A 22,856-nucleotide genomic window follows, 5' to 3' on the forward strand; every position below is an offset into this window, starting at 1 on the left:
ATGAATTATGGTCCAAGAGGCCCACTTTTTCAAGGATCTCGGATGTGTGGGGAAAAGGAACGACATCTACATGAAGATAATATTGTGTCTTCGAGACGACTAATAATAATAATATAATAATAAATAATATTTTTCCTCGGCAGGGTTACTTGACGTCACTTACCGTAATGATTCGATTTAGCGCCCGGAGCGCTTATTTACTTTTATACATTTTTAGCATTTAAAGTCTCATTTGGGGTTGCACACATAGAAACATACAAATATGTTCTATTTTTTAAATAGTGTTTTGGTATCTTGTGGATTTCAAAAAGAGCTTGAGCCATGCCCAGATTGGTCTTTATAATTTCAGGTGGTGGCATTTGAACCCACAATTCCCTCAGGCTCAGTGTGTGTCTTGATTTAAATATTTACATGAAATAGAGGGGCCTGAAGGGGTAAAATGGGAACTGGGATTTGGGCAAATTTTCATTGGGGAAATGGGATTTGGGTCACTGGGACTGGGAATTACAGGCAGAAAAACAATAGAACTGGGACTGGATTTTGACAATTTGGGAAAACAGTAAGCTGGGAAATGGCTTTTGGGCAAAATTAAGGCTGGGAAATGGGATTTATAACCGCCCCCCCCCCCCCTCAGGATCCATAATATAGGTCCTGCTGTGATTGGCTACCCATATCTTGCCAGCTCAGGATAAGTTGCCTAAAATAGTGTCCTGTAAGAAAAATGGTGTTCCTAATGTCAATGTCAACATTGGGGTTGTGTCAGGAAATAAAATGAACCGACAAAACCAAGTCACAACAAGCAACAAAGAGGATTCGCTGTAAGCAACCTGCAGCAGTCACCTAGGATGTTATGGCTGAGTTTGTTTTTCACCAGAACAAAACCTGCCATTAAATACTGATAAGATATGTAAAGTGCTATAAGAACACAAAAAGACCAAGGAGAACAGTGGAGGGGGACAGGGGGGCGGGAGCCTGGGAGAAAGGGGGCGGGAAGCAGGAGGAGAGAGGGTGGGAAGCGGGATTCTTAAGGTGGTGGGAACCGGGCGAAAACGAGTAAAATTTTGTAACATTTCATTATATTTCGCAATGGACATGGAACAAACAGGAGAGAACAGCTACGGAAAGGGGCGGGAGGTGGGTGTAAAAGGTACGGGAAGCAGGAGTAAAAGGTACGGGAGGCGGGAGGTTCAGACGCCCCTGTCCCCCTCACAGAACACTGGATCAGTTTTTAGGCCTAGTTTTATTCTAATGATTTTGAGGCATAAATAACCTGAAAAGCAAATCCAGATTTTGTTTTCACAGATTCCATAGAGACATTGATGAATCCTCCTTCTGACAACTTAGCAATGTATACATCTGGTGGCCAGTGAGGTCCATATTTTAACAATCCTTTGTCAACACTCGCATTCAGTCTGTCTTGAGCAAGTGTTGTCACCATTAAACCCTCTGTTTTCATAACTCTCCTGAGCTCAGAAATTCCTTTATCCAAATCTGGCCAAAAATAGTAACAGTTGACATGGAACACTCTATCAAAGGAGTTGTCACTATAGGGAAGTTCCATAACGCTTCCTAAATGAATTTCAAGTTTCTTCCTTTCTATGGAAGACTTCAAGTTCTTTCTGGCTTGGCGAACCTAGTATAAAGGTAAAGAAAGTTCATAAATAAACTTTTTTTAGCTTGTAAATTTAAATTTTAAATTCTTAGCTTTTTTATTTTTTTATTATATTGTAATGCGCAATTGAAAATTTTTAAATTGATAATTGCACAATATTAGTTTATTATTATTATTATTATTATTATTATTATTATTATTAAATATTACAGGAACTACTTGTAAGGGAAGATAAGGCAGAGACATGGGTAAGACAGGAGTGACTGAAAAATGAATTAAAGCCACCCCCACAAAACGAGATTCTGTAACCTAGTTTACCAGGACGGGTACTCTCTATAGTGGACTATAATGGGAGGCTTCACCTGAAAGGGCACTGTTTTTAGGCTGAAGTTACATATATAGGTCTATATATCCTGGTGGAAGGCATAAAAAGGGGAAGGGGAGGAATTACGGAAAAATGCAAAAAAGGAGTCCCCTATTCCTTTTTCTCCTTTCCCTTTTCCTCCATCCTCCTCCCCTTTCAATGCCTGCCAAGCACGCTAGAGGTACATTCTTGTAAAACGGTAGGCATTTTGCATGTTGGAGTATAGAAAATGTTCTGTTAAATTTTCTGTGGGGTCCTTTATCAGAGTGAAATAAAGTTCCTTTCAGCCCATGCTTGACATTTATCAACATTTTTAACAGTGTAAGAGAAATGAAATGGTCAGATAAATTTGGACTAAAGGAGTGTGTTGAAAAGAATTTTTTCATTGACTGAATCTGGACCTGCCGTTAATTGCTAAGGAAAGCCTGTTGGTGTTTTACTTGTAGAACTCCCTGCTCTAGGACTGTGGTCTTTGTCAAATGGATGTCATGGCCCGGGGAGGACTACTCAAAAACGTTTTGTAGGGGGAGGCTCCGCCCGAGGTCCAACCCCTTACCCTTTTATATTTAATACCATTTTGAGAGAAAAGGCACCCCTTTCATATACCTTTTACTGAGAAAAGGTACCCTTTTCATATACCTAAAAGACATGGCATACGCCTAAAACAGGAAGTCTTGATGCCATTTTTAGACACGGCCTCCATGAAAAGCAGACTTTTCTTTTTTTTGTTATTTGAATTGTTGTTATTAAATTTTTGTAGTTAGTTAGATAGGTAACTTAATTGACTGATGTAAAAACCGTGTATAAATAAAGTTATCTTATCTTATCTTATTTTTATGTAGCATTCAATAAATTTAAATGATACATCCATAAGGTGCGTCTGTTTGAAATATTTTGATTGAAGGCCCTTTTTAATACCTTAATGACCGATAACCCTACCCTTTCATAATTTACCTAAACTTGTGAAATCCTAGACCCTTTTATACACCTGAAGCATGAAAAAGGTACCCCTTTCAGGCAGAGCCTCCCCGTATAGGCCATTATAGGGAGTACCCCCCCCCCCCCCAGTGTCATGGTCAGTGGCCTCCACATGTTGCTGGATCATGTTTGGCTCCATGTGACATAATGAGTTCCACTAGTGCTTGCTTCTTCACTGTACATCAAAGGGCAGTTTTTGCATGTCACTCACTTATCTTATGCACCTGCAGCACATGGCTGTATAGCTAGTAAATATTTTTCATGTAGGTCTGTAATGGTATCTACCTGACATCCCACACTATTTATTTAAAATTATAGACTTGATTACTTACAACTTGTTTAGACATGTCAATACCATGCACTTTACCAGTGCCTTGTTCCACTTTTTTCAAGGCATTATGTAATCCAACTCCAGGACCGAAACCCACTTCAAGAACATTGTCATTAGGCTGAATATCAAGGTGTTTTACGGCTTCTGCCTCTAGGACAACATTATACTTTCTAAGAACTGTCTAGAAAAATGAGAGTACGGTTATTTAATGTAGTAACAAACAAGTGTATTCTCTACAACCAGGGCCGCAACTATCAAGAGGCAAGACAAGGCACTTACCTTGTCTTAATATTTTATCCAAGATTAAAAACAAAATATGTTTTTTTTGGAAAATAATCCCAGTTGAACAAGACTGATTTTTCTCAAGAAATACCTCATGAAAAATGTCTCTGAAAGAGATTCATAGCTTCTAGATTTCAAAAATTTTCTGGAGGGCATGCGCCCAGAAACCACTAGCAAAATTTGCAAAGGTCTGGTTACGGCCCTGCTACAACCCATTACTTGAATATAATTAATATAGACTAAGATAGGTCTATGTTGGGCCATGCAGTGGCCTATACTACCAGAGCTTATCCCAGTTTCTGTGGCATTAAGTCACAGAGTATTCTACTCCACCAAGAAGTGATGCTAATCCAAAGCAAGGTCATCTCCCTGCCATGAGGGACTCCCATATGAAAATGTCAGGGATACTTGTTGAAAAATTTGAATTAAATCTTGAAAGAAGACTAATCTCAAGCTTCTTGACCCCTTTAAGATATTCCACGCCTGATTAGTCCATACATAACACGGTACATGGGAGCACTTCTTATTTCTTCATATGCAACCCTAAATGAGTCCTTGACAACTAACTACCGCAAAACACAAAGTGAGACCAAAATTGCATCCCTGCTCTGTTCATACGGGATTCCTCCCAGGTTAGTCCCCACCCCCCAGCATGAAATGGTCTTAACTTTGCCGGTACCCATTTTAACTCCTGGGTGAGAAGGACTGTGAGAGTTAAGCGTCTTGCAAAGACCCCAGCCAGGGCTCAAACACAGACCATTATTTTGATCTAGAGTACAGCATGTTAATCAGTAGTCCACCGTGTCAACCAAATAACTTATCCAAAAGATCACCAATTTTCCACTTATGTACTGTATGGGTTGTCTCTTATCAGTCCAAAACTAGTGGACATCTCTACTCCCCTGCTCCAAAAAAGGAGAACACATCGACTACCAAATTTCTCGCATTGCCTGCCCCCCCCCCCCAACCAAAAGAATAGCCCACTTATTGGCTGAAATAAGTGCGAAAATAAATACTTTTTAAAATTCAGTAGACAGATACTGGGAGACTTGGTCTGTATCCTAGACACTACTAGACAAACTAGCTAGGAGGGTCTAGGGGACTTATCTTGACATACCGGTATATCAGGGCAATATAAATGCATTTAGTCAGTTCATTTTCACATTTCAGCAGAGGCTGAGAGTCTAAAATTAATAAACTTGTATAAGACTTGCATAATATAAGTAATCATGGGGTGATGCAGAAATCTTCCCTCCGAAGACCTAGAACTTTTCTTATGCACCAATCGATGTTAAGCCCGAGGGGGGGGGGGTCGGGCTAACCACAGGAATTTGATCTTGAGGTCAGTCCCCAGGGTAGGGATCTTGATTGTATGTGATGTTCCCAGGGTAGGGATTTTGTTCATATATGATTCCCTGCAACAAAGTTTGAAGGACAAATGACCACCTTCCCTTGCTACCGGGTGGGAATTTTGACTAATTATTGTGTCCCGGGAGGTGTGTGGGGAATTTTCCTTTTTTCTAAAGAAAATGTCAAAATTCCCACCTCATGCCCGACCCCCCCCCCCCCCCAACACCCTCTGGCTTAACATTGATAGGTGCATTATTTAGGGTTTGGTTGTGATCCATCCACATGTGGTTCGCCGAAGTATAGCGATCCACCGAAGTCATATTACGTTGCGACCCCTTCGACAGTGTACAACAAATACATCTATGTTTGCCTCACCAATATAAAACGCCCTGTGATTCCTTTTGGTTCTCGAAGATTCTTAGCAATCAAGTTTGAAAACAACTCCACAAACTTCGCCATTCTCTTGGGATTACCATCGATTCCTACCCAGGCTTTACGCCAATAGTTTATTGGTTCCCAGGCCTAGCCGAGTGCGAGCTTTGATCACCGGTTTGTTGAGGATCTTCCGTAATGTAATCAAACTTTTCAGACTCGTTTCTTGGCATTTTTACGACTACAGGCTCGCATCTTTGCTGCTGTGTGATCCAAGGTGTTCCAAGATGAGTGCTGCACCGTTTACGGTGGAGATGATCTTTGTGTTTCTTCTCACATTGTGTCTTCTTCATCAATATGGAAATTGGCGAAAGCAACACTGGCTTGTGACCATAGCTGTCTTTATTGCTTGGTATTTCTCGTTTCTAATCGTCTTCATTCTTCCTTTAGACGTTTCAGCGGTAAGTTAAGTCGTTTCTAACGTTAAACTACCTACCATTACTGTATTTATACCCGGTTGTAGCGAAATGTAAGCTTATTTTGAAACTCTAGTCGACGTCGATTTCATCACATCAATGTAGATTTTTATAATCTTAAATTTATTAAGCCTATCTGTCAGCCGATTTTACGTCGAGCTACTGCATAAACTTATTACTAAAGAAAAACAGCGTTTCCATATTTTCTTCACAAGCAGACAAACTTTATACCAACAATGTTTGTCATATTTTTTTTTATCGTTTAGACTTACTATAACAAATGTTTGAAAGATGCTAAAGTGCACTTAGTACCTACGACGGCGCCGCTTACAGTGTCGAACTCCTCGAGTAATGTCTCAGAGAGTAACTCAAGCAAAACAGCTCAATCAGATTGTGAGAAACCCTGGAGTTATTTACCAGAGCAAGTTCTTCCTGATCTCTGGCGGGTTGTTTACTGGTCCTCCCAGATACTTTCATGGTGAGTACTTCAAAGACGTGAAAATGTAAATAGAAAATCAGTCTATGCATATTTTAGGATCTTTGACAAATGATCTTCTTGGGATATCATTCACTGCCAGCAACAAAGTGAAGCGTATTTTACAATTTGTAACAGCAGCATTTGTGCTTGTGCAACCAAAATCGCCAGGAAAAAATTGGAAATGTTTAATCAGTTCTAAGGTTACTATAACCCAGCTTTGCACCTGTATGGCATGCTAAAATAAAATCTCATTAACAAAAGGATGAGAAATCTTTTTAAACCAAAATGGTGATTATTAAAGTAATATAAGAAAATCATCAATACTTATCACGTGCCAATTTAAAATTATATACACCAGTATTAAACATATTAATTTAAATAGTTTAAAAATCAATTATTGATTTACAGACAGAATGAAATATTTGTCAGTCTTGATCTGCAGTTGAATCCCGATAATTTGAACTTTCAAGGAAAATCAAAATCAAAAAAGGTTCAAAATATCGGAGTTCTAGTTATCGAGGGTTAAATTAGTAAGAAACAACCTGGAGGGGAATCGGAAAGGTTTCAAGTTAGTGGGAGGCACGACTTATTGAGGGTTCAAGTTATTGAGATTCAACTGTATTCACGACCACTGCTTAGGGATGTAGCTAATTAACCAGAAATTAACTGGTGAAATTAGCCTCGATTTAGCGCCCTCCTTCCAATAAGCGCTCCCTTCCGAATAACCGCCCCCCTTCGAATGTGTTTTTGTAAATAAGTGCCCCTATTCCAATAAGCGCCCCCATTCTAACAAGCGTCCCCATGCCCCATTCTTAAAAGTGCCCCTTTTCTAATAAGCGCCCCCTATTGCGGATAACTGCCCCTACTGAAGTCATCGACGTCGAATAGATAAACGCATGATGAACATTTACCATACCGTACATATATATATTTACTGCTAGCTGAACTTTCAACAATTTGCTAATATTTATAGAAGTTTTGTTTTTTGAACATTTGGTTGTTTGCCAAAAGTAAATAAGCGCCCCGGGCGCTAAATCGAATCATTACGGTACTTCTTTTAATAATTAATAGTTTCTTTACCCCAGATCTGTCTACTTGTTTGTGAGCATTATGAGAAGAAATTAAATCTTGATCAATCTTGGGGTTAATTTATTTTTCTTTCTTTTTAAGGTTTATCCTTCCTATCATGCAGTCCTACTCATATGCTGGAGATTTTACTGTACAAGGTAAAATCAAAACAGCTCTGTATGAGAATGCCCTGTGGTATGGCAGCTATCTCGTCATCTTTGGTATTCTTCTGATCTATGTTATTGTGAAGCCTGATCTTCATTTAGATGGGTGAGTATATATTGTCTAATCTTGTCTGCCGATAAGTGGTGCTTCCATGAAAATTTAAATAGTTTTAATTAATACATGATTAAATAGGATTTGTACAGACTGTCATGAAAAACCTGGAAAGTCATGGAATTTTAGAATTTCATTTTCCAGACCTGGAAAGTCATGAAATTTAAGTTTAGGCCATGGAAAGTCATGGAAAATGGTACTGATTGTACAAAATAAATAAGGCAGGTTATTTTTTGTGAAGAAAAGGTTTGAACCCGAAATCAATACAATTTTTGAGAATTTCCAAGAAAAATGGTCTAATTTAGATCATGGAAAACTTTGAAAAGTCATGCAAAAGGTCATGGAAAGTTATGGAATTTCAAATGCTCAAGGGATAAGGTAGCCATCGTAAAAAACTTATGTTCAACTGTACATTGCATTCACAGGATCTCTAGTAGATGTGGGGTGGGGCTGCTCATCCTCTCGCTTAGGGATGTATAGAGGAATTTTGGTCTCACTTAGGGTGTTCAGGACAGATCGCTAATATTTTTCATACCCGATTGTTAGTCAAGACCAATCAGACATGAAAAATGGTATCCTTAAAGATGATTTCCAGTCCGTACTGCACAATCTCCGCCTGCAATGTTTGTGAGTCTCACAAACAGGAAGAATGTTAACTAGCAAAAATAAAAATTCCGGGACAAAACTTTCCTTTTTCTTCATAATTTTATTAACGCCAGATATCCTTGCGAAACAATAATAACGAGTAAAAGAAGCTCGACGCTATTTCAAATGGACGTTTTAGCTCATCATGAATTCTTGAACAAAACGATCCGTAATGGCGAACTAAAAAACTTCATGTATGCTATCACCGAAGTGTAACATTTCAACGAATTCAAAACAAAAATGAAAACAAACCCTGAGTCTGCGCAGTACAGACTGGAAATCATCTTTAAGGGGTCAGAAAGGCTTGAACCATGCCTACAATGGAGGTAAAATAGTTGGGACACTTGTTAAGGCGATCTCTTAATCATATCAAATATTACGTAAAAAATGGGTTTCCCATTGTTCATTCCTAAACCCCCTTCCCTCCGAGCAATGTTGACAAACATATGACCTGATCTTGGTGTGTGGGATGGTCAATTCTCAACATTGCTTGGGGGGTGGGAGGCAGTCATTTAGTGTCCTAACATTAATGCCCCACATTGTAGATTGGTCTCCTTTAAGGCCCGTTTACACAGGCGATTTTTTTCGCGCAGCTCAATGCAATTTTTGTCGCGCCGAAGTTGCATCATGTTGCCGCGATATCGCGGCGACTTCATGCAACTTCGGCGCGATATTGCGGAGATAAAATCGCCATGAAATCACCGAAATTTAGCACGTGTGAAAACTATCGGCAATAAAATCGCGGCGAGTCGCAGGAGTTTCGAACCTGTTTGAAACTTGATGCAACTTCGGCGCGACAAAAATTGCATTGAGTTGCGCGTCAAAAATCGCCTGTGTAAATGGGCCTTTAGGAGATTAAATGAGCATCCCCATCCCTTTCATATAGAAATCCCCCCCTCCCCCGGGAGCATGCCATCTAGATGGAATAGCAAAACTCCTAATCACTACATGCTAGCTCTAGAAACCAGGTGGCGTGGGCCCCATGACCCATGTTTAAAAAGGTAATCAATAAATAGTAATTAGAGGGAATGTATGTTTTGGTCGTTTCAGAACGTATTTGAAAATCATTGGAATCACAGCATCCAACACTTGGGGATTGCTGCTTCTGGTGTTCCTGATGGGATATGGTTTGGTAGAAGTGCCGCGTACCACATGGAACACTGCTAGGCTTGAATTCCAGATGGCTCATGCTTACTTCAAGATATCAAAGCTGAGTGTTGAGAGAGAAGAGGCAGAAGAACAACTTTCTGAAGTATTGGAGGTAATAACATATTCTCAGTTCTTTCAGATACTTAACTAAGTTTTTAAATACAGTTGAACTCTTACTATTTAATAAGCGATAACCCGTTAATCAGCCACCCCCATTAAATGGTTAGTTCTAAAAGTCCCAAAAGGAATTCCAGTATAATGCTGTATAAAACCCTTATTTACATGGTTGCCACAGGTCAGGAAATGGTAGGGAAAATAACTTCTAAGTTATTGCAGGTCAGGAAAAAGCCAGGGAATTTATTTTGAGTCAGGGAGAACAGACACCACTGATTTCATACAATTTATGGCTGGAAGAAACACTTCTGGTCAATGTGATCTCAGCATTGTTGTTGTTTTAATTCTTGGAAGCAGAGGCTGGAGGCCGCTACTATATCTGACATTTTGTATTTACTAGGTCAGGGAAATGGGTTTTTTTTATCAGGGAAAAGTCAGGGAATGTTTAAAAACTGATGTCTGTGGCAACCAGGACTTAGTGCCACCTCTATTAAGCGACCAATCACCATTTCCCCAAAGGTGGCCACCTAAAAGGCACTCTTTTTGGTTGTAATCCATTTACTGTTACTCTGTAATGGTAAATTGTACTACTTTCTTTTTTTATAGGAAGTAACTCGTGCATCAGAAGTGTTACGTTACAGACATCCCCTTAGGAAGTACCTTGAAGTTATCATTAAAAAGGTAAAACTAGTTGATTATAATTTGCTTAAATAAGACTTCACAAGAAGTCATTTTTTCATGAAGTATTTAAATGGAATTAATGACTTTTTTGGGTGTGAAGCATTCAATTTATTTTGCACTTTCAAAAAGATACAATTTGCCTAATCCAGTTATGAAGGTAGGCAAAGTTGAACCCCGCTTATTCAAACTCAGTTATTTTGAATTCCCTGTTGGTTCAAACTAAAACCTGTTTCCCTTGGATTTGCCTTTCAGTCAGTTTATTTTAGTATCGGCTACTTCCAACTCCCACTATTTTGAGCTGTTTTTTGTTTCCCTTTGACGGTTCTAAATAGCGGGGTTCAACTGTAACTGGTATTGAAACCACATACCTTATTACATGAAATTTTGGCGACACTTTAATTTAGCGATATTAGCGATTTTTCAAAAAATCGCTAAATTAAAATGCACCAAAGTTAAGTGTCGCTAAATTTAAATCATCGCTAAATTAAAGTGAGTATAACATGAAATTCCGCCATCTGGTCCGTTTCACACGATCACGCTATTTTACGGTCGATTATGACATGTATCGGATGAGACAAACGATCAACTATTTTTTTTACATGTTCTATTGTCATCGCAAAAGTTTTGAATACCTTACCTTAATTCGCAAAAAAGTTTTAGCTTGTGAAATCGCTAAAATTAAGTGACTTATGTTGCAAAATTTACGAAAAATCGCTAAATTAATGTGTCGCTAAATACGGATTTTTCAAAATCGCTAAATTAACGTGACGCCAAAATTTCATGTAATAAGGTAGCCAATTAATTCATAAAATTACTGCTGATGTGTTTACAACTGATGTGAGAAATCAATGATGAATTTTTCTCATTTTAGTTCCCAGAGCCTTCACAATCCAATTTTAACAGAGGAACTGATGACTATGTTGATTACGAGGACTATCTCAAGGAGACTGGGAGTAAGATAACAGAGACATACACAGAGAAAATCCTGGCAAAACTTCACAAAAGGGTCATTACCATCACACATACATGGAAACGCACTCAATGGTGAGAGGATAGACATGTTGCAAAACTTGTCATTATTAAAAAAAAAACCTTGCTTGACTACAAGACAGCGCTGTCCTAAAGGCTGGTTGTCATATAATCGCCCCATCGTTTCCATCGCCTCTGTCACTTCAAAAAGGTTTTCTTGCGATGGGGGCGACTATATGAGAACATTACACAGACGATCGCCAACTTTTGCGGCAACAGAGGTGATCACAATTGCTTGGATCGCCTGTGTACAATGTACGATCCTTTTGGCTTCTCATTCCCTTCTTGCCGTAAAACTGCAATAACTGAGAAGATATGAGGCCACCATATAGGCTGCCATTGTGTTGGATCTAGCGTTAAAATGATTGTTTTCCTTAGGTCTGCGCTCATACCAGGCGATTGGGACGATCATACAAGAACCCCCCATCGCTTCGATCCTCTATGATCGTCTTAATATTTGCAAATGATCAATGAAAAAGGAACGATCAGAGCAATCATATGAGAACCAGGCTTAAAAATGCTCATGTTTCTGTATGTGTCATTTTTTTTTCATTTTTTAGCCAGTGGAATATGCAGCTTGAAAAAGTGTTTGAGTTAGAAGATCTATCACGAAATACTGGCAGCAGTGACAGGTACATATGGCAGTTATTTTTGACAATTCTCAATTCTCATGATGTAAATAATTACGTACCCTGTGTTTGCAGTGGAAGTTTTCTTTTATATTCCATCTCTATGAAAACTTATTGGCTATTTCTTCTTGTAGACATTACAAATCTTCGTTGCGAGGACCATCTACTGGGATTGGACCTGTTGTGGGTATGTCATCAGTGTGACTATGTATATGTTGTGGTTCAATTTTATATTTGGTTTAAAATTTTTCAAACCAGTTTGATTTTTTCGACGTTTTTGCTTGTTTACAAGCTAAAAACGTAGAATAGGGGTTATGTGAACAAAATTTGGAACCACATATTTGTAAACTCTCAAGGGACTTTTTTAATTTCTCAAGGGACTGTTTTAATTTCTCAAGGGATTACTTTCCGCTGTGGGTGATCACTTGCGATCTTGTGGAAAAAAACGTGACTTGTCACATTTACAAACGTTATGTAACAATTTTAAAAGTGACATGTCAGGTTTCTTATCTCAACGCACGTGTGTCTGAAAGGCGATCTATAAAAAGCGTCGCACAAACAATGGATTGCGTAACTAAAACACGAATAAATAATCTATCTAGCACTTCATCGTTTAAAAATTACAAACGTCAAAAATAAACCATACCAAAAAACTCACTCTTTTCAAAGATATTATTGAAGTTAAAACAAATGCAAGAGATGGGGGCGCGCTTCTTTTAGCTTAGGAGCGGTTAACAATTCGTCATCTGCCTAGGTCGTTAGGGACGAGATTTCGTGTTGACAGCAATGTTGCATGAATCGGCTTTACAACATGCGATCGTATCTACGCAGTTCGAGTGGAATTTCAGTCAAAGACAGCAAAATTCTTTCGTATTTCATCTTTAAATATAATTCGAAAGCATTCACTGAAACATTAACTGTATATATGGCTTTTGTTTAATCCTGGGTCTTGATATCCGACCCTCGCAGAGCCTAGACAAAACGCAGCTTGAGTGTAACGATTTGTTTACACTGCAATTATATGCGCAATGTTTTCTCCGACAGTAGTCGGAAATATCCATATTTTTTTTTCGTGCTTTTTCGTGGAGCAATCGTAACGATACGGCCTTGAACACATTGAACAGCGGTCTACCTATAACAATTCAAATATGGCGTCGCAAAAACAAAGCGTGGAATGCATATTTTGCTGTTTCATTTGCTAATTTCGCTGCCGTAATCGACTGCCTCGAAAGGTCCTTGCAATTTTAAAGTATAGAATTGTCAGATCTCGCTGAAATTTGCACTGTTTATTTGTGTAATGTTAAGGAATATGTGTATAAATACCCGGCGTGGACGAGCCATTTTTGACAAAATTATATGGCTGCATTTCCTCCGCGAAGATAGGAAATTGTTAAACTAAACTACAAAGAAACTGTAATGATAAGTTTGAAGAACAATGCGCAGGATAAACCTTCGACTCATACTTCATGCAAAAACGTTGATATCTCGAAGAGACTTTGATTATTTTTCATTGTCTTACGTTTATTATCATAATCTGAAACAAAGGGAAATGAAAATCAAACTGGTTTGAAAAAATTTAAACCATGGATAAAATTAAACCACAACATATATGTAACCAAGAGTCATTGATTAGTGTGAGTCATGTTATAAATTTAATTTTGGTGGCAGTATTTATTTCCATTTTCTAATGCACAAAAATTTTATTATTTTTATGGTTAACAAAATGAAGAAAATTTTTAAAAAGATTTAATTTTCCAATCTTTCTTTTTTTACAAGTAACCTCCTTCGCTGAAAACAAGAAGAATGTAAAATTTATTTTGCAACAAAGCCCAGGGGGGGTACTCCGGCTTGTAAATGACGGGGATGATCGAAGGATTTTTTTGGGTTTGAAATTTTCGATTCTGGGATTTTTTTGGGTAAAAAGATTTGGCAAGTATTTTTTTGGGTGACTTGATTTAAATAAGGGATCTTTTAGGGTATTAAAAACAAACTAAAGTGCTTTGGCACGGCCTTGGCGTATTTATGGTATGATGAATAATTAAACCCGAGCGTTATTTGCCCTCCTGGCAATTTAGGGGTAATTTGACAAGGGATTTTTAAGGGGTTATTTTTGGTCCAGGGATTTTTTTGGGTAATGTTGGAAGACTTAGGGACTTTTTTGGGTCCTGAGTTTTGCCTTCATTCGATCATCCCCATCATTCACAAGTCGGAGTACCCCCCCCCCCCTGGGCAACATAGTGCCTTTTGTATGACAAAATAATATTAAAGTTGAACTGAGTTCAAGAGTGATATAAAAAATATCATGCTACATGTACGTTCGTCTCGGGGATTATTAAACAATAATCACTCTTTTTTTATATATTATTTTAAATAATCATTTTGTATTTTGTAAATTCTTTTCAGAGTGGTACTGGCGTGTGTGGATGTTACCATCCTTGTTGCGTATAACTGCAGTTCTTCTATTTCTGTTGTCAGTGACCCTTGTCTGGTCAGAGGTGACATTCTTCAATGACAAGCCTGTGTTGTCAATATTTGCACAGATGATTCACAGTGCAAGTGAAGGATATTATTATTTCTATGTTGAGGTTTGTGCTGGAAAAATAGTTACGAATCTGAGTGTAATCTAAATAGACATTGTGTTTATTTGCATGCTCAATTTGTTTAAAAGGTGTATGATTCATTCCCAACAAAATGAAATAGTGATCTTATGTAGCCGTTGTAGTTGTTGCTGTTTGAACACAAGAAGAGAATTTTCATATCCATTAGCAACCATGTATTATTTTGTTTATTAATTGAAACTAACGAGGTTTTTTAATGCTTTTCCAAAGATTTCAAACCATTTTTAAAATGTTGTCGGAAGGTCATACAAATGAAGGCCTAAGCGCAAGAAACGCACTTTGTGTTTTGGCCAAATTAAAAAATGTCACAAACAACTCCAAATTTCGCATGCAAGTTCGTTTACGTGTGCTTAACATTGATCTGTATTCAAATTCGCTGAATCTAACTTCGTTTTTTAGAAATTACGTATGCAAAGAACAAAGGCGTTTTGCAAAGCTTACGTTTTCCACCGTCAGCCAGCAGCATGAGTTTTTTGACACATCGCGTGTAAATCTTTCCTTCTAGCGTTATTTAACTGTCCGGGGAGGTTGAAAAACGTGTCAGAGCCATGATTTTAGTTCCTATCCACCATTTTGAGGATTCGCTTTAAGAAAAGGACTGGACTGAACACATTGTGACGCGATGTCACCTGATAGGCGTCACGTGAGAGGAAAGAGAAAAAAAAAATGGCCGTTTGTTCCTGAAAATCATTTGAAGCCTTTGGTTAGTTTTAGCGTAAGTGCTGCTGCCAGGTGGTTGAAGGACATCATTAAGTCTGAATACCAGTAAGTTTACAGCATCGCTCGAAGAACTGAGTGATGTTTCTGCCTTTGTTTTGTACAACAGCGCTGTTTAGCGCTTCGGAAAAAACGTTGCACAAACCGAGGTAGTTTTGAGCCTGGCGGCATAGAGAGTCTAAAACAAGAGGTTTCTTGCCGGGAACTTCGTCAACGCGAGTTTTGCAGGATCCGCTTGGGTGCTGCCGCGACAAAGTTGCCGAGAAGTGACCTGGTTTTAGACTTTAAAAAATTCTTTGTATGTTCCCCAGGACACCTTCCCTTCGCAAAATATTTTCTGTGTCTCATTAAATATTCATCAATGAATCTATCGATTCGTGCGAACGAAAACCTCATAAGTTTATCTTGTTTTCGCGGGATTTTGTAGATGTGTGATGATGTAAGGAGTGGAGATAGAAGTGAGAGCAAGCCGGCGGCACTCAACTGAAAGCAAAACTAGTATAATGTGACAACACGAGCAAACGTATTCAATCAACAATCAGTCTTTATTTCACTTTCACCTCGGCAAATTCAGTACAGCTAACGGTAACGGTAACAGAGTAGAATAGTCTTGCCCGAAACAACAAAAACTAGATAACTGCAAACAGACTGCAGAAAAAGCTAGCTGCAAGCAAACTGGCGTGAAAGCTTACTGCATTAAAAGCGCGATCTATAAAAGGTTGAGGCTGACTCTGATCCTAAACTTAACTTGAAACGGCTTAACTCCCTAATCCCTTGGGGTTAGTGTTAAACTTTTTTTTTTTTTTTTTTTTTTGCGTTAGGGCTAGGCTTTTGCGTTAGGGCTAAGTCTGTAACCCTAATCTGAAACTCTAATCCCGACCCTACGGCCTTGGGGTTACCTTTTGCGTTAGGGCTAGGACTTTAACCCTAAAAATTTAGCTGACTTCATCGTCTTGAGAAACAAAAGGTTTCCTTTATTAATCGTTTGTAAAAGAAAAGTCAAAAGACGCCGCGAAAGCAAAAACCTTGTCTTTTTGCATGTGTTATTTTTCGAAAACGAAGGAAAGACCAGCAAAATTAAATACAGGGCAGTGTTGAGCACACGTAAACGAACTTGCGTGCGAAATTTGGAGTTGTTTGTGAGAATTTTCAATTTGGCCAAAACACAAAGTGCGTTTCTTGCGCTTACGCCTTCAAATGTTTGTGAACATTTTCTGAAAATTTCTGAAGATTGCTGAGGAAGATCCAAAGATGTTTTGATTTAATATCGATAAACTTTGGCTCATTGAGCATTGAAACATGGCAAACTGTGGTAGGAGCTGATTGGTCAAAAATGGTATCACTCATGTGTGGATATCATTTTTATCACTACAAGTGTGACACTATTTTTATTGATTTGCTACTACTGGCTTTACCACTACATTTTTATATAATAAACAAGTTTTTGTTGTTGTTGCAGGTGATTTCATGTATAACCATTTCCTACATGTGTGTCTGTGTTTACTACACTGTCTTCAAAATGAGATTCTTCAACTATTACTACTTTGCCCCAAAGCACCAGACAGATCCAAACAGCTTACTCTTCAGTGGATTGTAAGTAGACAGTTACTCTAGCTAACAACAATCTTTGTTCTGAATCTCCCTTAAATTTAACTTATTAAAGGAGCAGTACAATCTATTTTTTATCATGATTTGGCTAAACTCAAAAATATACATCAAAGAAAACCAAGCCATAATGGTTTGAGTTATATTGTGCAGTTCCAGAAACTATCCATACTTACCCTATTGAAGGTCATTGGAAATTCCGAGGAGGTCTCAAAAGCCAAAACTTTTAAAGTAAAGTATGGGGCTCAAATGGAATTTCCAGAGGGGGATTCAAATCAAAAAAACTTCCGTGGGAGGGGTATGGATATTTTCTGGAAAAAACGTTTTAAGACGGGAGAGCCATAAATTTCAACCGCGGGCCCACATTAGCATAAATTTGAAAAATTTGAAAAAAATTCACAGCATAGCCCTAGGTAAACTATAACTATAAATATATATTTTACTTCGATTCGATGAATATTTTAGGCGTACGGAAGTGATCTTGATTTTGCATCTCTCGGAAGCGGTTTCAGGGGTCTGATACCGCACACTTCAAACACCTCAATTTCAAAATTAAAACGATCTCTTTCGAAACAACAAATACATCATCTAAAAGAATAGATAACTATACACATTTTGAATGGTTATTTTTTAAGTTTGAATCAATATTAAATATTTGGGAGATTTTTAATTCTTTACATCATTTTGAGACATTTCACGCAAGGCAAAATTGACAAAATTCAGTGCCTATTTTCATTGCCTGGTACATAAGCTAAGGTATAAAAACGTATACCACGTGAAAGAGCATTGTTTCTTCTTTGAAAATCCGTTTTCAAAACCACGGGAAACTTTCCGAACAGCAAATGGCGCTCAAGGTTGTAGTACTTTTGATAGGTGCAGATGCACCCATCCACAGGACACGACAACAGCCCACTGCTTATTTGGCTAATGTCCACCCCTCCCCCCCCCCCCTAAGAAAATAAAGGTTCGTTTCTAAGTGGCATCTGTTGAAAGTCACCCGAGTTAAGGTCACGCTTTAGTTTACTTAACAAACATTTAGAGTAAAAGGGGTCACTAACAACAATAATAAAATATTTAATAGACTGTAAAGGACGGATAAACGTCCTTCTGTAGAATCAAGCCCGCAAAATATAACAGCTTGTCAGCGGTCTATCCATTATGTAACGCAAGCTAACGATAAGCACAGTTGAATCAAACCAGCGAAGAATAGATGTTGTTTTCGATGGGCTTCGATTGGATTTTTTAAAGTTTCCAGGGTGCTTTGACTACTTATTATAAGGTGTGAACATTATTTGATTGTAGCTCTTGTTATCTGTGTTACAAATGAAATTCATTGATTACAATTTGATCTGATAAAGGGTGCTTTGACCTTAACAAACGCTACGTGACCTGTGTTTGCTTTCCGTTACTTTGGAACTCGAGGTCAAATAAAACGGCTAAAATGGTTTCTTATTTCCTAGAAATGATACAACACCACGCCAAATAGTCTTGCGAGTATGTTCTGGTACCTGTTGACAAGTATTATTAAAACTGTATTGTTTAAATATGTTTATTTGTTATTCTTTGTGAGTTTCAAGCATCGCGAAGCCGTTACGGCGAAGCTCAAATTTCACGAAAGTACTACTTGCATTTCGGGCCGTTAAAAATCGTCTTTTTAGTAGCCCGTGGTTTTGAAAACGGATTTTCAAAGAAACAATGCTCTTTCACGTGGTATACGTTTTTATACCTTAGCTTATGTACCAGGCAATGATTTTAGGCGCTGAATTTTGTCAATTTTGCCTTGCGTGAAATGTCTCAAAATGATGTAAAGAATTAAAAATCTCCCACATATTTAATATTGATTCAAACTTAGAAAATAACCATTCAAAATGTGTATAATTATCTATTCTTTTAGATGATGTATTTGTTGTTTCGAAAGAGATCGTTTTAATTTTGAAATTGAGGTGTTTGAAGTGTGCGGTATCAGACCCCTGAAACCGCTTCCGAGAGATGCAAAATCAATATCACTTCCGTACGCCTAAAATATTCATCGAATCGAAGTAAAATATATATTTATAGTTATAGTTTACCTAGGGCTATGCTGTGAATTTTTTTCAAATTTTTCGAATTTATGCTAATGTGGGCCCGCGGTTGAAATTTATGGCTCTCCCGTCTTAAGTAACTTGACAAATGAGAGGAATCCATCACGAAGTAAGGGCGGCTAATACCAAGGATGGAAATGTGAATGACAACATAATTATGTCATGAGGCTCACTCCCCAGAAATGTTGTTTTTAAATTCTCAATGTTATCCCTTTTTAGGCTGCTTTGTCGTCTGACATATGCTTTGTGTCTAAACTTCCTTGCTGTCATTCATCTTGATGGACATGTAACTGGATCAGCTAAAAATGTGGAAACTTCATTCACTAAGGTAAGAATTTAATGTTTTCAGTCAACTGTCTCTTAACAGACACCTTCATAATAAAAATGGAAAACCTCTTTAAGACCAGACACCTGGTGTTGGTCCCATCCCTGCCGTTTTTCAGTCATAATTTTTACTGTAACTAAAATCCCTATAAGACGAACACCCAGGCCTTTAGCCAGGAATTAAAAAGTGGGAGTCCAAAATTTTTATAAGGCCTGACTTTGTCCCCATAGGAGGGCCTGAGGATCATGCAAGGTGTTTTTCTACAGTTATGTGTGCAAAAATATCTTAAGATTTCCCAATTTGCTTAAAAACCCCATATTCACATTAATTTTCTCTGAAAAGTGGCCGTCCATAGGACTCCCACCTGGCTAAAAGCCTGCGAACACCTCTATAAAACAGACAGTTGCAGCTGGTCCCAATGGTGTTGGTTTTAGAGAGTTGACTATATACTAGTTCAGCAGTGTTACATCCAGAAATTCGCACTCTACAGTTGAATCCCAATAACTGGAATCTTGTAAAAGGTTCAAAATAAGGAGAAGTTTGAGTTATCAGGATTTAACTGTAGGCGAAGAAATTTTGAGGTTTTTACGCTTTTTCTGCTGTTGTTGATTAAAAGCGTTTTCTGGATCAGCACTGCTTTTCTTTTCAGCTTGCCATGATTTTGACAATTATTAAAAATCATTTTAATAATTTTCTTTTATTCCTTTACAGTTTATGGGCCACATGGACGTGTTATCTTTCATTTCCAAGGGCGTTAATGTGTACTATCCTATGTGTGTTGTGTTGGTGTGCTTGGCTACATACTTCAGTCTTGGTACCAGATGTCTGAATTGTCTTGGTTTCCAAACTTTTATCATTGAAGATGATTTGTCAGCAGAATACGTCAGCGAGGGAAAGGACATTGCGCGTAGAGGTAAGCGGCAGTTACAGTAATCTGTTGAACCTCCAGTTCACGGATGTGTTTGAAATGAATTCATCATTGATAATGTCTGGTGGCAAAGTAAATGTTTCATAGAAACAGGTTTTTAATTCCACTGCCATCAATAATAGGTTGATTTTTCAGTGAGGCAAGTGGATGAAAAAACACTGGCATGGTGTTTTTGAATCAGTGAGTTAAAAAAAAATATTTAATATGGACTAAATCGCAAAATATTTAAAACTGTTGCAAAATTTTTCTTAAGGCTCCCACCATCTTGGGAATACCGTTTCCTGCCCTCTTTTACCCCCCTCCCCCTAATCTCCTGGCTCCCACCCCCTGATCCACTTCGCAAAACCCTGTTTGGAGGACAAGCTCCCCTGCCCCAGTGCATTAGTTTTACCATCCCTGATTTGGACATTGGCAGAATATGGCAGTTATTTCATTTTTTGCCAGAGTTCATATGCACAGGCAACAAAGTTCTAGACATAGCTTTGGTTGGCATTTCTACAGTCAACTACAACATTTTGTCCTGACACCTTTGCAGAGAGAAGAAAGAGAGAGATGCTGACTGAAGATGGCAGTCGTAAGGTGAGTGTACAGTTAACTCTTTCTAAAACAGGCACCATGGGGATGGGCTCCAACTGTTTGTCTTATAGTGAGTTTAGTTACAGTAAAATGACTGAAGAATGGCAAAGTCGGGTCCAATCCCAGGTGTCTGTCTCACATAGGTGTCGGTTTAGAGAGAGTAGTCTGTTGAACAGGGTTTGATGCAAGACAGAGTAGAAAGTCAGATCATCCAAATCTTGGCAGGAGTTCCCACATTTTCCCTAGGATCCCCCCCCCCCCCCCAAAAAAAAAGACAACCTTAAGAGTCTAAGAGTCAATTAATCTGGAGGTTAAAGATATATATATATAATAAGTTTATTTGAAAAATCAGGGTTCCACGTTGTATTCAGAATTGGTGTACCAAAGGAGCTGGCACTACTCCCTAGTATGCTCAATTAGAATTTTGTTTTAACCAAAAGGGCTTCACTAACAGGAGCAGACATTAGAATTGGATTTAGCCTAGGACATTAGTGAATTAAAATGATGCATTGTTCAATCCTAGGAATCTTGGTCAGAAAGAGCTGAGTCAGCAAAAAGAAAACTTTCAGCTCGAAGAGCAGAGCGTGAAGGGCGGGGACTCTCAATTCAAAGTGACCATGCAACATCCAGTACAAACCTAACAGGATCTGATGGAAAGTATGCCAAGTACTCTAGGTTTGACACTGAAAATGATCGTGTTGAATTGTTGTCTGCTGTTGATTATGATACCAATAGTTTATCGTCAAGTTATGATGCAACATCGGGGACAGGATATGGAGCGTCTTCTTCTAGTCGAGCACCAAAGAACATCTTTGATGATTTATAACAAAAAGGAATTTTGAAATCACGTTGATGTTAACCTGTAAATCCCAAGATTGATCAACATCTTATTTCTCCTTACATTGTCAAGCAGACAGGTGGTGAGAATAAAGAAATCATCAACTAGGTAAAATAATATTAATAATACTTAATTGGTATAGTGAGTGGTAGCAAATCAATAAATATGGTATCACACATACAGTGTGATAAAAATGATATTCACATGTGATATCATTTTTGACCAATCAGCTCGCAGAGTTTGCCATGTTTCAATGCTCAATGAACCAAAGTTTATTCATATTAAGCCAAAATATCTTTGGAAGTTTTTGGCAGTTCGTAAAATGTTTTGAAACATCGTACAACATTTTGAAAATCTTCGGAAAATTGTCATAAATAAACTGGCATTTTGATCGTGGGTCTGAAAGAGGTAAAGCTTAATATTTATGTATGGAAGGTTGGAATGTTTTACTTGTAGCAAAGTTTCAGAATGTAACTATGGGGGAAAAAGTTATTTATGAATTGAAATCTGTTAGCTGATGCAGAGTGAACTGTAAAAAGATGTATGGTCAATGACTGAATAACTGGAGGTATATAACCACTGTTAAGAGCTATTATCAAATCAAATTGATTTGTTTTAATAATAGGTAAATGAACCAAAATTGATATTTGAAGAATACTCAAGGTATAAACGAACCATATTACCGATACTGTGTTATTGTTATCACAGTTTGGGTTTGTGATCCAGTTGTTATCTTATGTAATGGCTATTAATGGTGATGATGGTGATGCTTTCAGTTGATGCTTTCAAATTATGCCCAAAATGGCAGTTCATTAATCATTCCCCTGCCCGTGTAGGCTCATTTTATTGCTGTATGTACATTGGTTATTTCCTTTTGCACTATACACATAGACTTAAGTTCTAAAAATTTCATTAGTTGAATTTATGGTTTATAAGTCATTTGTGTGTGGAGGGTGTTTTTTTGTAGCAGTTAGCAGGCAGGAAACCAGCATTGTAAAATTTAACAGGTAACAGTTCAATGTTTAAACATATTTTTAATTAAACTTTCATGGACAGGGTAGAAATAAGCATTTAACTTAATAAATTGTTACTGCAATAACATGATTACTTTGTACCTAAAGGACCAAATTTTAAGTAACTACCGTAGGTACCTATTAAGTGGATTAAACCTTAACGAAACTGTAAGTGATATTGTAAATTGTTGTTTGTGATTGTATTTATTATTAATAACTTATTAGCAAGAATGAAACATTTTGCTGTTCAATAAAAATCTTTTAAACTCATACTATTGATGATGATGCATTTGTTTTGACATTACATACATGTGTGCATCC

The 22,856-nt window shown here is 37.9% G+C and overlaps 2 protein-coding genes across 2 annotated transcripts; one reads left to right on the plus strand and one right to left on the minus strand.

Annotated features, from left to right (window-relative positions):
- Positions 1–935: 935 nt before the first annotated feature.
- LOC144639143 (putative methyltransferase YdaC) lies at positions 936–5,411 on the minus strand. The gene is made up of 3 exons (XM_078498391.1): positions 5,293–5,411; positions 3,287–3,466; positions 936–1,633 (listed from the first exon to the last, which is right to left on the minus strand). Exons 1-3 carry the CDS (start codon positions 5,374–5,376, stop codon positions 1,241–1,243), a joined length of 657 nt encoding a protein of 218 aa, XP_078354517.1. The 5' UTR covers positions 5,377–5,411; the 3' UTR covers positions 936–1,240.
- Positions 5,412–5,460: 49 nt separating this feature from the next.
- LOC144639141 (G-protein coupled receptor-associated protein LMBRD2B-like) lies at positions 5,461–22,807 on the plus strand. The gene is made up of 14 exons (XM_078498389.1): positions 5,461–5,750; positions 6,032–6,243; positions 7,414–7,581; positions 9,283–9,493; positions 10,102–10,176; positions 11,048–11,220; positions 11,766–11,837; positions 11,969–12,021; positions 14,238–14,419; positions 16,629–16,762; positions 19,075–19,183; positions 19,892–20,093; positions 20,644–20,687; positions 21,208–22,807. The coding sequence occupies exons 1-14, from the start codon at positions 5,577–5,579 to the stop codon at positions 21,508–21,510; spliced, it is 2,112 nt and encodes a 703-aa protein (XP_078354515.1). The 5' UTR covers positions 5,461–5,576; the 3' UTR covers positions 21,511–22,807.
- Positions 22,808–22,856: the final 49 nt, after the last annotated feature.

Source organism: Oculina patagonica, chromosome 14 (assembly GCF_052425735.1).
Source record: "Oculina patagonica isolate OP01 chromosome 14, crgOcupat, whole genome shotgun sequence".
Classification (NCBI taxonomy): domain Eukaryota; kingdom Metazoa; phylum Cnidaria; class Anthozoa; order Scleractinia; family Oculinidae; genus Oculina; species Oculina patagonica.